Source organism: Neoarius graeffei, chromosome 21, assembly GCF_027579695.1.
Source record: "Neoarius graeffei isolate fNeoGra1 chromosome 21, fNeoGra1.pri, whole genome shotgun sequence".
In the NCBI taxonomy this organism is placed as follows: Eukaryota; Metazoa; Chordata; class Actinopteri; order Siluriformes; family Ariidae; genus Neoarius; species Neoarius graeffei.
Genome location: NC_083589.1, coordinates 35,427,556 through 35,441,806, shown reverse-complemented (window position 1 = coordinate 35,441,806; position 14,251 = coordinate 35,427,556). Strand labels below are relative to the sequence as shown.

Here is a 14,251-nt window from a genome sequence, read left to right as displayed (position 1 = left end):
CGATTTCATTACAGTGTCTGTGATTGCTCTCTCAGCACTTGCAGAGGAGGCCAATGGGACTGTAAAGGTGATCCATGCCCAGGAGTGTGTGAAGTGTTTGGCAATGGACAATACAAGACCTTTGATTCCAAATGGTATCGTTTTGATGGCCACTGTCAGTACACTCTAGTTGAGGTGAGTATTCTAATGTATTCTTCATGGAATGTGTGTGTGTGTATATATATATATATATATATATATATATATATATATATATATATATATATATATATATATATATATATATATATATATATAAAGTAGAGTAAAAAGTCTCTGTCAGCAACAACCAGTCTGTCCAAAAGGAGCCAAAGGATACCACGGGTCCCAGCAGTGCAGATATAGGTAATGTAGAATCAAAAAATTTCACTCTGACACCCAACTTTTGAACATTATTAAAAATGTATTCTCAACAAACGTTTTGGCCTTCAGCCTTCTTCAGTGTCAAAAAAACCCTGAAAAAACCTTCTTTTTTTGACACTGAAGAAGGCTGAAGGCCGAAACGTTTGACGAGAATAAATTTTTAATAATGTTCAAAAGTTGGGTGTCAGAATGAAATTTTTCTATTCTACATTGAATGAAATTTTTCTATTTTATATATATATATATATATATATATATATATATATATATATATATATATATATATATATATATATAAAATGTAGAATAGAAAAATTTCACTCTGACACCCAACTTTTGAACATTATTAAAAATTTATTCTCGTCAAACGTTTTGGCCTTCAGCCTTCTTCAGTGTCAAAAAAAGAAGGTTTTTTTCAGGGTTTTACACACACACACACACACACACACACACACACACACACACACACACACACACACACACACACACACACACACACAGTGGTGCTTGAAAATTTGTGAACCCTTTAGAATTTTCTATATTTCTGCATAAATATGACCTAAAACATCATCAGATTTTCACACAAGTCCTAAAAGTAGATAAAGAGAACCCAGTTAAACAAATGAGACAAAAATATTATACTTGGTCATTTATTTATCGAGGAAAATGATCCAGTATTACATATCTGTGAGCGGCAAAAGTATGTGAACCTTTGCTTTCAGTATCTGGTGTGACCCCCTTGTGCAGCAATAACTGCAGCTAAACATTTCCGGTAACTGTGTGTGTGTGTGTGTGTGTGTGTGTGTGTGTGTGCGCGCGCGTGTGCATGTGTGTGTGTCAGGACATCTATGGGCAGTTTTCCATTAAAGCAGAGAGTGTGCCTTGTTGTGATGAAATTCTGACCTGCTCCCGCTCCGTCTCAGTAAAACTCAAGGTACCTGAATCTCTCTCTCACTCACTCACTCACTCACTCACTCATTATTCTAAGTGGCTTATGGCTATTTTCACATTGTAAACTTAAGTACTCAGATTTGTGTTATTGTTTAAATCTGATTAATTGTTTATATTATTATTTTAATATCATTTGACACCAATTGTTTTTGTTGGTCTTGTTCATAAACTGACCATCATTAGTAAACATCCCCACAGCAACACTTCATAATATGGCAGAAAGTTTAGCCAAGTTACCATCTGTGCTGATCACAAGAATACCAAGAATATATCTGTCACATCACAGATGCTAATACCATAAATCTTTTCCTGTTCCCTTAGTTTGAAGAAAAAAAGGTATACAGAATTGTGACTTTTACCTCCCATGTCAATGTCGCCTATGACTATGGAATGTAAATGTGCTGATGTGTTTTTTTCCAGTGTGTTTAGTGTATGCCTTCTTTTCCATATCATACACATTCAATAAATCAACTTAAAAACCCATCCACAAAATACTTCAGAAACGCAAGTGAGCTTGTGACTAGCCATGGTTTCAGAAAGATCTGTTTGCACATCGCACTACAATCATTTGCATTACTGCTGTATCTGCTGCTATATACATGCTGTTCATATACACCTCATAAGCTATTCTTCTAAGCACCTTCTCCGTTACAGATATTGTACTGTATTTGCACTACTGCTATATATGTTTAACTTATAACGGGAAAGTAAGGTTAATAATATAACTTAGATTACAATTTTTTTCAATTTTACTCAAATTAGGGTGGTGCAAAAATGAGTACACCCCACAACAAAAACTACTACATCTAGTACTTTGTATGGCCTCCATGATTTTTAATGACAGCACCACGTCTTCTAGGCATGGAAGGAACAAGTTGGCGACATTTTGCAACATCAATCTTTTTCCATTCTTCAACAATGACCTCTTTTAGTGACTGGATGCTGGATGGAGAGTGATGCTCAACTTCTCTCTTCAGAATTCATCTCATCTCATTATCTCTAGCCGCTTTATCCTGTTCTACAGGGTCGCGGGCAAGCTGCAGCCTATCCCAGCTGACTACGGGTGAAAGGCGGGGTACACCCTGGACAAGTTGCCAGGTCATCACAGGGCTGACACATAGACACAGACAACCATTCACACTCACATTCACACCTACGGTCAATTTAGAGTCACCAGTTAACCTAACCTGCATGTCTTTGGACTGTGGGGGAAACCGGAGCACCCGGAGGAAACCCACGTGGACACGGGGAGAACATGCAAACTCCGCACAGAAAGGCCCTCGCCGGCCACGGGGCTCGAACCCGGACCTTCTTGCTGTGAGACGACAGCGCTAACTTCACCGTGCCGCCCCCTCTTCAGAATTCCCCAAAGAAAATAATTTCTTTACACCACAAAGGTGAAGGGTACAAGAAGATCAGCAAAGCTTTACTTATCAGTCAGAATACTGTCGCAAAAGTGGTACAAAAATTTAAGAAAGATGGAACTGCAACCATCTCACAGAGACGTCCAGGTCGTCCATGGAAGTTAACACCTCGACAGGAGCATCTTCTAATGAGAAGGGTTGAAGAAAATCGGCGTGCAAGTTCACTGCAGTTATCTAAAGAAGTAGAAAGCCAAACTGGTGTGACTATTTCCCATGACACAATACGGCGTACACTGCAGAGGAATGGCATGCATGGATGTCGTCCATGAAAGAAGCCTCTCCTAAAGCCTAGGCGCAAAAAAGCCCACCTAGAGTTTGCCAGGGTCCATGCTGACAAAGATAAAGACTACTGGGACTCTATACTCTTGAGTGATGAGACCAAGATAAATGTTTTTGGAACTGATGGCTTCAAAACTGTATGGCATCGCAAAGGTGAGGAATACAAAGAAAAATGCATGATGCCTACAGTGAAACATGGTGGTGACAGTGTCCTTATGTGGGGCTGCATGAGTGCTGCTGGTGTTGGGGAGCTGCATTTCATTGATGGCATCATGAATTCACAGATGTATTGCTCTATACTGAAAGAGAAGATGCTACCATCACTCCGTGCCCTTGGTCGTTGTGCTCTTTTCCAACATGACTAAACACACATCTAAGGCCACTGTTGGATTTCTGAAGAAGAACAGGGTGAAAGTGATTCAGTGGCCAAGTATGTCTCCTGATCTAAACCCAATCGAACACCTATGGGGAATTCTGAAGAAATGTGTAATCTAAGTTATATTATTAACCTTACTTTCCCGTTATAAGTTAAACAGATGTTATATTAAACTTTGTCTTATCAACATTTTGGAAATTGTTTGTGTTCATTGAGATATTGTTTAAAATGTTACTTTTCAAAAGGGGTGCACTCGTTTACGCTGAGCACTGTGTGTGTATATATATATATATATATATATATATATATATATATATATGATTTTACAAGTAAGGTGAGAGAGAAACGGCATTTCGATTCTCCTATATGTCTTGGATATATAGTGAATTGACAATAAAAAATCTTTGAATCTTGAAACGCAGTTGTGAGATTGTGACCTTTGAAATGCTACATAGTTTACTACTGATGACATTCTTCACTCAGTTATATTTCTGTATGTTTTGTCATGCTTACGTTTTATTGTAACTTGAATTTTTGTTTTGTTTTATTGTTTGTACCTCAAACAGGATGAAGTGACTCTGATCCTGCGTGATATGAATGTAACTCAGAATCTCCTGGATGGGTGGCGTCTCAGAGCTCAGTCACTGTACTCCATCCACACCGTGGGCCTATACATCATCATCTCTGTGCCTGAACTGGGCCTCAGTGTGATTTGGGACAAACAAACGAAAGTGAGAATTGAACTGCAAGCCTCATGGAATGTAAGAAGCTCTTTCTTTGCATTACTTTGTGAAGAGATTTCAGGCATGACTGACTAGTAATGGAGTTTAGCATGGATCTAAGATATAATCTTTTTTAAACTCTTGAACATAAAAAAACAAACAAACCCTGGAACAGGTTTACTATATTGCTATAGTGTTAATCGTGTTAACTTGCCTGAACCATGCTATCAACATTTTGGAACCGTCCTCTGCTCGTTTGGAGTATGATCCTGTTGCTAATGGTGTCTCTGTCCACATTGGTTTCATCGCTGTGAATCCAAACTCCTTGTGATTTCCCTGTCATGCTCATATTTCCTTTGTGTGTGGATTGACAGGGTAAAGTACGAGGCCTGTGTGGTGACTTTGATGGAAAGTTAATGAATGACTTGCTGACCAGCAGCTCTGCTGTAGTGTTCAGCACACTGGAGTTTGGGAACAGCTGGAAGACAGCTGTGCCCCCCTGTTCAGATGTAACCCAGGAGTTGTTTCCCTGTGAACGGCACTCATACTGCGCGGCTTGGGCGCAAAGACGCTGCATGATTCTACACAGTGACACGTTCAAAGCCTGCCACCTGAAGGTTATTTACCCACAATGTTTTCTTTACATTTCTATTTCATTTTTAATAGTGTAGTTTTCTCAGCAGGGAATTTGCCTTTGTGCAACCATGAATACATGTTACATGATCACGTTTCAATGACAAATAGGATGGCACATTATACAGTATTACATTAATGGCATTTAGCAGATGTTCTTATCAAAAGTGACGTGCAACATACCCAGAGCAGCCTGGGGAGCAGTTAGAGGTTACAGTGGTGCTTGAAAGTTTGTGAACCCTTTAGAATTTTCTATATTTCTGCATAAATATGACCTAAAACATCATCAGATTTTCACACAAGTCCTAAAAGTAGATAAAGAGAACCCAGTTAAACAAATGAGACAAAAATATTATACTTGGTCATTTATTTATTGAGGAAAATGATTCAATATTACATATCTGTGAGTGGCAAAAGTACGCAAACCTTTGCTTTCAGTATCTGGTGTGACCCCCTTGTGCAGCAATAACTGCAACTAAACATTTCCGCTAACTGTTGATCAGTCCTGCACAATGGCTTGGAGGAATTTTAGCCCATTCCTCCGTACAGAACAGCTTCAACTCTGGGATGTTGGTGGGTTTCCTCACATGAACTGCTTGCTTCAGGTCCTTCCACAACATTTCAGTTGGATTAAGGTCAGGACTTTGACTTGGCCATTTCAAAACATTAACTTTATTCTTCTTTAAACTTTCTTTGGTAGAACGACTTGTGTGCTTAGGGTCGTTGTCTTGCTGCATGACCCACCTTTTCTTGAGATTCAGTTCATGAACAGATGTTCTGACATTTTCTTTCACTGGTATAATTCAGAATTCATTGTTTCATCAATGATGGCAAGCTGTCTTGGCCCAGATACAGCAAAACAGGCCCAAACCATGATACTACCACCACCATGTTTCACAGATGGGATAAGGTTCTTATGCTGGAATGCAGTGTTTTCCTTTCTCCAAACATAACACTTCTCATTTAAACCAGAAAGTTCTATTTTGGTCTCATCTGTCCACAAAACATTTTTCCAATAGCCTTCTGGCTTGTCCACGTGATCTTTAGGAAACTGCAGACAAGCAGCAATGTTCTTTTTGGAGAGCAGTGGCTTTCTCCTTGCAACCCTGCCATGCACACCATTGTTGTTCAGTGTTCTCCTGATGGTGGACTCATGAACATTAACATTAGCCAATGTGAGAGAGGCCTTCAGTTGCTTAGAAGGTACCCTGGGGTCCTTTGTGACCTTGCCGATTATTACATGCCTTGCTCTTGGAGTGATCTTTGTTGGTTGACCACTCCTGGGGAGGGTAACAATGGTCTTGAATTTCCTCCATTTGTACACAATCTGTCTGACTGTGGATTGGTTGAGTCCAAACTCTTTAGAGATGGTTTTCTAACCTTTTCCAGCCTGATGAGCATCAACAACGCTTTTTCTGAGGTCCTCAGAAATCTCCTTTGTTCGTGCCATGATACACTTCCACAAACATGTGTTGTGAAGATCAGACTTTGATAGATCCCTGTTCTTTAAATAAAACGGGGTGCCCACTCACACCTGATTGTCATCCCATTGATTGAAAACACCTGACTCTAATTTCACCTTCAAATTAACTGCTAATCCTAGAGGTTCACATACTTTTGCCACTCACAGATATGTAATATTGGATCATTTTCCTCAATAAATAAATGACCAAATATAATATTTTTGTCTCATTTGTTTAACTGGGTTATCTTTATCTACTTTTAGGACTTGTGTGAAATTCTGATGATGTTTTAGGTCATATTTAAATGCAGAAATATAGAAAATTCTATATGGTTCACAAACTTTCAAGCACCGCTGTGGGTGCCAATGCTCAAGGGCACTTCAGCCATTCCTGCTGGTCCAGGAAATCAAACCGGTGACCTTTTGGTCCCAAAGCTGCTATTTTAACCATTAGGCCATGGCTTCCCACATGCTTAACACTCTCAAGCATTTTGCTGAAATATGAGAAGAAAACAATAGCTTTTCATTACATCATGGCTGACGTTCCAATAATTTGCAGGTTGATCCAACGCCTTATTACCAGGCCTGTATTCTGGAGTCATGCTCCTGTGATTTTGAGGGCAAGTTCCTGGGATTCTGCACATCTGTGGCAACATATGCTGATGCCTGCATAACCCAAAATGTCTGTATCAAATGGCGAACTCCTGACTTGTGCCGTACGTGTCTTGCAAAATTAAAACATTCAATGTTAATGTTTCTTTTTACTTATGGAAGATGCAGTAAAGGAAAAAAGAGATATCTCTGAGCAATTATTTATGAAAAGAATTTTACTGATAATTTCAAATTCAAGATACTTGTGTCAGATGTTGTAAATTATTTAGTCTAATTTCTAACCACAATATATCCAAGAGGTCCTTTCTCTAAAACAATTAGTTTTTATAGAGTCCAGATAAATGAGATTCATTTCAAACAAACAAACAAACAAACAAACAAACAAACAAACAAACAAACAAACAAACAAACAAACAAACACTGAGTTGTTAAAATCATATGCCACTATGACACAGGACGCATTGCCAGTCTAGTTTGGGCTTCCCCAAAGTCCCAGATACTAATCATAAAATTACTTCCTGGTGGGTCTAAATGTACTCCTTCAGTGTTTGCTTACTGGTGCAATCAAAATCCATTGTGTGTGCTCTTTCTTCCACAGCGGTCTATTGTGACTATTACAATGAAGAGGGTCAGTGCAGCTGGCATTATGAAGCATGTCCTCAACAGATCAGAACTTGTGGGAAAAACAACAAATACTCTGGAAAGCTTGAAGGTCCCCCCCCCCCCCCCCCCCCATTACATCTTTTCAATTTATCACAAGTTTATGCCCTGGTTGTACTTTCTGGACAGTAATATATAGTTTTATTAATTGGGTTTCTGTTAATTTTTGGTCGGTATGGAAGATGTTTACACTAAATATTTATTATGAATTTATTCTATATTTATTATATATAATATATTCATTATGAAGTCTATTACAGGTTAACATTTATTTGGTGCTAAAAAAAAGGATATGTTTTGGCTAAGGTTGTTACCCACATTGCCCTGCTGAGATGCCGTATTATGATGAGAACAGAAGAACATGTTCCAGTTTGGACAACTGCACTTGTTATTTCAACAACACTGTGGTTGGACCTGGTGCTAAAGTGACTACAGCCAGTGAATGCTGGTTAGTTTGGAATGTATATGCAATTATGAGTATTTATATCCTAATATAATCACCATGCATACCCTAATACCTTATGATTTGCATTTTTCTATAGTGAGTGCATTGGGGGGCAAATGATTTGTGGTGAGTTGTAATGTTTTATGCCACCTTGGATATATTTAAAAGATGTCAATTTTGATTCTAGTGTACCCATTAAAAAATCTCTGTACTGTGTTAATGCCCACAGAAATTTGTATAACAACTCCAACTGCAACAACAACAACCCCAGAAATCATAACTAAAGAATCTACACCAACAACTACACTTATGGCAACTTCAACTACATCAAAGACACCAGTAACCACATTAACTACAGAAATAACAACTGAAGAACCTAAAACTACAACTCTATTAACAGCAACAGAGACACCTGTAACCACATCAACACCAAAAATCACAACTGTAATGACAACTACAACTCCACTAACTACAACCCCAGAAACCACAACTGAAGAATTTACAACTACACTTATGGCAACTTCAACTACATCAAAGACACCAGTAACGACATCAACCCCAGAAACCACAACTGAAGAACCTAAAACTACAAATCCATTAACTACAACAACAGAGACAAGTACACTTATGTCATCTCTAACTACATCAAAGACACCAGTAACCACATCAACTGCAGAAATCACAACTGAAGAACCTAAAACTACAACTCCATTAACAACAGAGACACCTGTAACCACATCAACACCAAAAATCACAACTGTACTTACAACTTCAACTCCACTAACTACAGCTTCAACAAAGACACCTTTAACAACCACAATGACAACCCCAGAAACCACAATTGAAGTATCTGCCTCTAAAACTTCACTTATTACAACTTCAACTACATCAAAGACACCAGTAACCAGATTAACTACAGAAATCACAACTCAAGAACCTAAAAATACAACTTTATTAACAACAGAGACACCTGTAACGACATCAACACCAAAAATCACAACTGTAATGACAACTACAACTCCACTAACTACAACCCCAGAAACCACAACTGAAGAATTTACAACTACACTTATGGCAACTTCAACTACATCAAAGACACCAGTAACGACATCAACCCCAGAAACCACAACTGAAGAACCTAAAACTACAACTCCATTAACTTCAACAACAGGGACAAGTACACTTATGTCAACTCTAACTACATTAAAGACACCAGTAACCACATCAACTACAGAAATTACAACTGAAGAACCTAAAACTACAACTCTATTAACAACAACAGAGACACCTGTAACCACATCAACACCAAAAATCACAACTGCATTGACAACTACAACTCCACTAACTACAGCTTCAACAAAGGCACCTGTAACGACTGCAACGACAACCCCAGAAAGCACAACTGAAGAATCTGCCTCTACAACTTCACTTATTACAACTTCAACTACATCAAAGACACCAGTGACCACATCAACCACAGAAATCACAACTGAAGAACCTAAAACTACAACTCTATTAACAACAACAGAGACACTTGTAACCACATCAACACCAAAAATCACAACTGCATTGACAACTACAACTCCACTAACTACAGCTTCAACGAAGGCACCTGTAACGACCGCAACAACAACCCCAGAAAGCACAACTGAAGAATCTGCCTCTACAACTTCACTTATTACAACTTCAACTACATCAAAGACACCAGTGACCACATCAACCACAGAAATCACAACTGAAGAACCTAAAACTACAACTCTATTAACAACAACAGAGACATCTGTAACCACATCAACACCAAAAATCACAACTGTACTTACAACTCCAACTCCACAAACTACAGCTTCAACAAAGGCACCTGTCACGACCGCAACGACAACCCCAGAAAGCACAACTGAAGAATCTGCATCTACAACTTCACTTATTACAACTTCAACTACATCAAAGACACCAGTGACCACATCAACCACAGAAATCACAACTGAAGAACCTAAAACTACATCTTCATTAACTGCAACAACAGAGACAAGTACACTTATGTCAACTCTGACTACATCAAAGACACCAGTAACCACATCAACTACAGAAATTACAACTGAAGAACCTAAAACTACAACTCTATTAACAACAACAGAGACACCTGTAACCACATCAACACCAAAAATCACAACTGTACTTACAGCTCCAACTCCACTAACTACAGCTTCAACAAAGACACCTTTAACAACGGCAACAACAACCCCAGAAACCACAACTGAAGAATCTGCATTTACAACCACACTTATGGCAACTTCAACTACATCAGAAACACCCATAACCGTAATTGTGTCCACACTATCAACAACAAGCCCAGCTGTAAGAACTGGACCAACATCCATTCCCCCAAATACAAGTACCGGTAGTCAAAAGTTTACATCAAAGATACCAGTAACCACACCAAAAACCACAACTGAACATAATCTTTTTTGCAAGGATCTGAGTAGAAACCAGAGCTGGCCAGAGGGTTATCAATGGACAGAAAATTGCTTCAATAAAACTTGCATCAACAGTAGTATTGTGATGACACCTTTCATATGCCCAACTCCAGTTGTACCTGTGTGCCCCAGAGGAAAGCCACAGCTAGTAAAAGATGAGGAAGGCTGTTGTGACATTTTTCACTGTGACTGTGAGTGCAATGCTCTTTCTACTGTTTTAGAGTACTATGACACCTATAACAAATTTATTTAGTTAAAAAAGCTACAGTCCCAACATGATCTCATAGTTTTCCAATATATTTTACAATATAGTATTCAATATAATGTACAATTAGTTGTTTATTTATCGTTAGTTTTTTAGGTACTCAACTTTCTTTTTTTTCTTCATGAGGACCACCTAAGAAAATCTAAAAGCTTAAAATAAGTTTTACATCTGAGCCCAACAAGAATAACAACACTACGCGTTGCCTAGTTTCCTCAAAAACAATCATGTGAATACCATTTCTACTGGGCAGTGTGCTTAAAGAGGTCCTTTTATTTTACGTACAATAATAGTCATTGATATTACATACTGAATTTCTTATAATAGTAACAAAGCTATAGTCTTGAAAATATTTTTATGTTAGGTTATTCAGGAGGAAAAGGGATGCTTAAATTCTTCAAAGCAATTCATAATAAATTCTACATTTTCCTTATATTTTTATTCACACCAAATATAGCAGCTACCTAAGCTATGCCCTGAGATTCTGCCCTTTTTCATGACAAGGTATTGTGATAAATTTCTCCAATGCTTTCCTCAGGTCAATGTGATGTCTATGGAGACCCCCACTACACTTCCTTTGCTGGACAGGACTTTACATTCCTGCAAAACTGTACATATATTCTGGTGGAAGAAAGGACTCCACATCACAATCTCAGCATCAGTGTTGATAATTATTACTGTGAGCCATCTGCTTCCTGTGCCAAGGGCATCATTCTGAAATACCACAACAACACAGTAATACTTCAAGTGCGTCAAGATCCTGATGGAATGATGAGCACATTAGAAGTAGGTATAAATGCATGGACATGAATGCCCTTAAGTTGTTCAGTTTTCAATTTTCGCAGTTTTCAAAGTTCAGGTGCTTTTGATTTTAGTCTTTGTTCATGTTAAAATATAGTATTTTGTATTTGTGCAATGTTTGTGCCATGTCAATTTGAATCTTCTCTGTTATATTTCCAAGACTACTCTGAATCAAGTAACAATAAAACCACCATATCAAGCAAAAGGATTTAAGTTTGAGACCACAGATGCAGAAGTCTATATTTACATTGAAGAGATCCGCTCATACGTCTTTCTGAGTGTATGGAACACACTGAAGATCAATCTAGCAATGGAGCACTTCTTGAATAACACGCAAGGACAGTGTGGTAAGTTACCAGCATTTTGGCTTGCTCTGTAACTGTGAAATATCTGGATTTTTCCAAATAGTGTAGGCTAATAGGCACTAGCTGCAACAGCCAAATTTCACAAATATGTTGAAAAGTGGCGTGGCACGGTGGTGTAATAGTTAGCACTGTTGCCTCACAGCCAGAAGGTCCTGGGTTCAAGCCCAGTGGCCGACGAGGGCCTTTCTGTGTGGAGTTTGTATGCTGTCCGCGTGGGTTTCCTCCGGGTGCTCCGGTTTCCCCCACAGTCCAAAGGCATGCAGGTTAGGTTAATTGGTGGCTCTAAATTGACCGTAGGTGTGAATGTGAGTGTGAATGGTTGTTTGTGTCCATGTGTCAGCCCTGTGATGACCTGGCGACTTGTCCAGGGTGTACCCCGCCTCTCGCCCATAGTCAGCTGGAATAGGCTCCAGCTTGCCTGCGACCCTGTAGAACAGGATAAGCGGCTACAGATGAAGGATGTTGAAAAGTGAATGCTTCATACTGTATCAGTTCAAAGTGTTTTTCATTATTACATTACTAATATAGATGTATAGTGCCAGGATGTGTATTTATAGGTACTATAGTCATAAACCTTGTTATAGTTATATCACTTATTATGGCATTATTGTACTTTAATAAAGTACAATGACAATGTTTAATTAATGAAGTTGTATTATTGTATATAAATAGTTAATGTAATGTATATCTTGTTAATGTATTGCATAGAAAACTTTCAAAGAAATGTAATTAATAACTCAATCAGTTACATCTCAATGTTGGTTTAATTGTATGGGTTATAAATTCTTTGCGTAACTATTCTTCCTGGTAGCTTGAATCAGTTTGGGTATTTTCCTCTGACCTCTCTTATCAACAAGGTGTTTAAACCCACAGGCGTTTCTGTGTAAAGTCTAGAAACTGCTATTTGGGAAAATCCCAGATCAGTAATTTCTGAAATACTTAAACCAGCCCATCTGGAACCAATAACCATGCCACAGTTAAAGTCACAGAGATCACACTTTTCCTTCATTCTTGATTGGTGCGAACATTACCTGGAGTGCTTGACCTGTGCCTACATGATTTTTATTTTTTTTTGCATTGCGCTGCTAGTATATGATTAGTTGACTGGATAACTGAATGTGCAGTTGTACAGGTGTTCCTAATAAAGTGGACAGTAAGTAGGTTTACATGCACTCTAATATTCCACTATTATTTCGTTTACTTTCTGATTAATACATGGGATATGCTGATATTATTCAGGATTATGGAGCATTCTTTGGACATATATACAGCACATTTGAAATATGTGTCTCAATGGGTTTTTTTCTGATGTTTGTCATACACGGCCTTTTGCCTGTTTACGGTCTGCTCTGTGCTTTGTGCACAAACTAACTAGACAGTCGGAGTATGGACGGCTGCGTGTAAATGGAAATGTTAATGGAATATTCATTTTCATGAGCCATGTAAACAACTGAGTAGGAATATTGTCTTTTCCCAAATAAGGGCAAAAAACAGAATATTTTGTGCATGTAAATGTAGTGACTGAGTGTATATTTCATCATTATAGGTTCCTCTTATTCTCATTTACAGGAATTTGTGGAGGCCCCTCATGTATACGCAGAAATGGTTCGGTTGAGAGTGAGAACTGCTGTGAAAAGACTGCGTATGATTGGGTAGAGGATGATCCACTGAAACCATACTGCCGACAAGCCCCCCGGCATGTCCCTTGTAACCGTGACCTACCAACACCAAGGCCTCCTCCACCCTGCATAGCTCCTCTCTGTGAACTCCTCAGACATAAGTATGTTTCAGCTTTGTCTTCAGCTTCAGAGTTAAGGAACATATCACTGTCAGTCAGTCTAGTACAGACTAGGACATGGTACTGCGCACAAAAAATACAGTTTCAAGTTAAAAAAACAAAACAAAAAAACCCCAGAAAATAGTCAGAAACAGTTTGAAAGTTCAATGTTCATTTTCGGGGGTCTGCGTCGGCTGCATGTCGTCGACGTCTTCGTTCGTTTTCCCGGTTTTCCCAGTCTCTGTGTACTGCTTCGGCGCCCTGCCTCACTACTGTGCACCATCCGGTCATTCGCCAGCTTCTCTAGCTGCTGATAGCTGATACCTGCCAGGCCCAGACGACGTTTTACAGTGTCCTTGAAATGCAGCCACAGTTGACCACAGGGCCTTGTCCCCTCCTTCAGTTCAGAAAACAGCAGGTCCGGCGGCAGTCATTCTTCAGACATCCTGATGACATGTCTGGTCCATCTGAGTTGCGAACGGGTAATCATGGCTTCCATAAGCCGGCATATTTGCCTGCCTCAGGACTTCAACGTTGGTAGTACGGTCTTTCCAGGTGATGCCCCTCAGCCCACGGAGATGGCGTTGAACCAGGACAGACAGTCGT

General features: G+C 39.0%; 1 protein-coding gene across 1 annotated transcript in view; it reads left to right on the top strand.

Moving 5' to 3' along the window:
- The window catches only part of LOC132869962 (mucin-19-like), a 46,388-nt gene that overhangs the window by 19,353 nt on the left and 12,784 nt on the right, over positions 1-14,251 (top strand). The window contains exons 16-26 of the mRNA XM_060903527.1: positions 36-174; positions 1,244-1,336; positions 3,999-4,193; positions 4,529-4,771; positions 6,809-6,965; positions 7,460-7,573; positions 7,828-7,946; positions 10,439-10,631; positions 11,241-11,488; positions 11,664-11,850; positions 13,438-13,648. Of these exons, the coding sequence (XP_060759510.1) occupies positions 36-174; positions 1,244-1,336; positions 3,999-4,193; positions 4,529-4,771; positions 6,809-6,965; positions 7,460-7,573; positions 7,828-7,946; positions 10,439-10,631; positions 11,241-11,488; positions 11,664-11,850; positions 13,438-13,648 (1,899 nt within the window). The remainder of the gene's footprint in view (positions 1-35; positions 175-1,243; positions 1,337-3,998; positions 4,194-4,528; positions 4,772-6,808; positions 6,966-7,459; positions 7,574-7,827; positions 7,947-10,438; positions 10,632-11,240; positions 11,489-11,663; positions 11,851-13,437; positions 13,649-14,251) is intronic.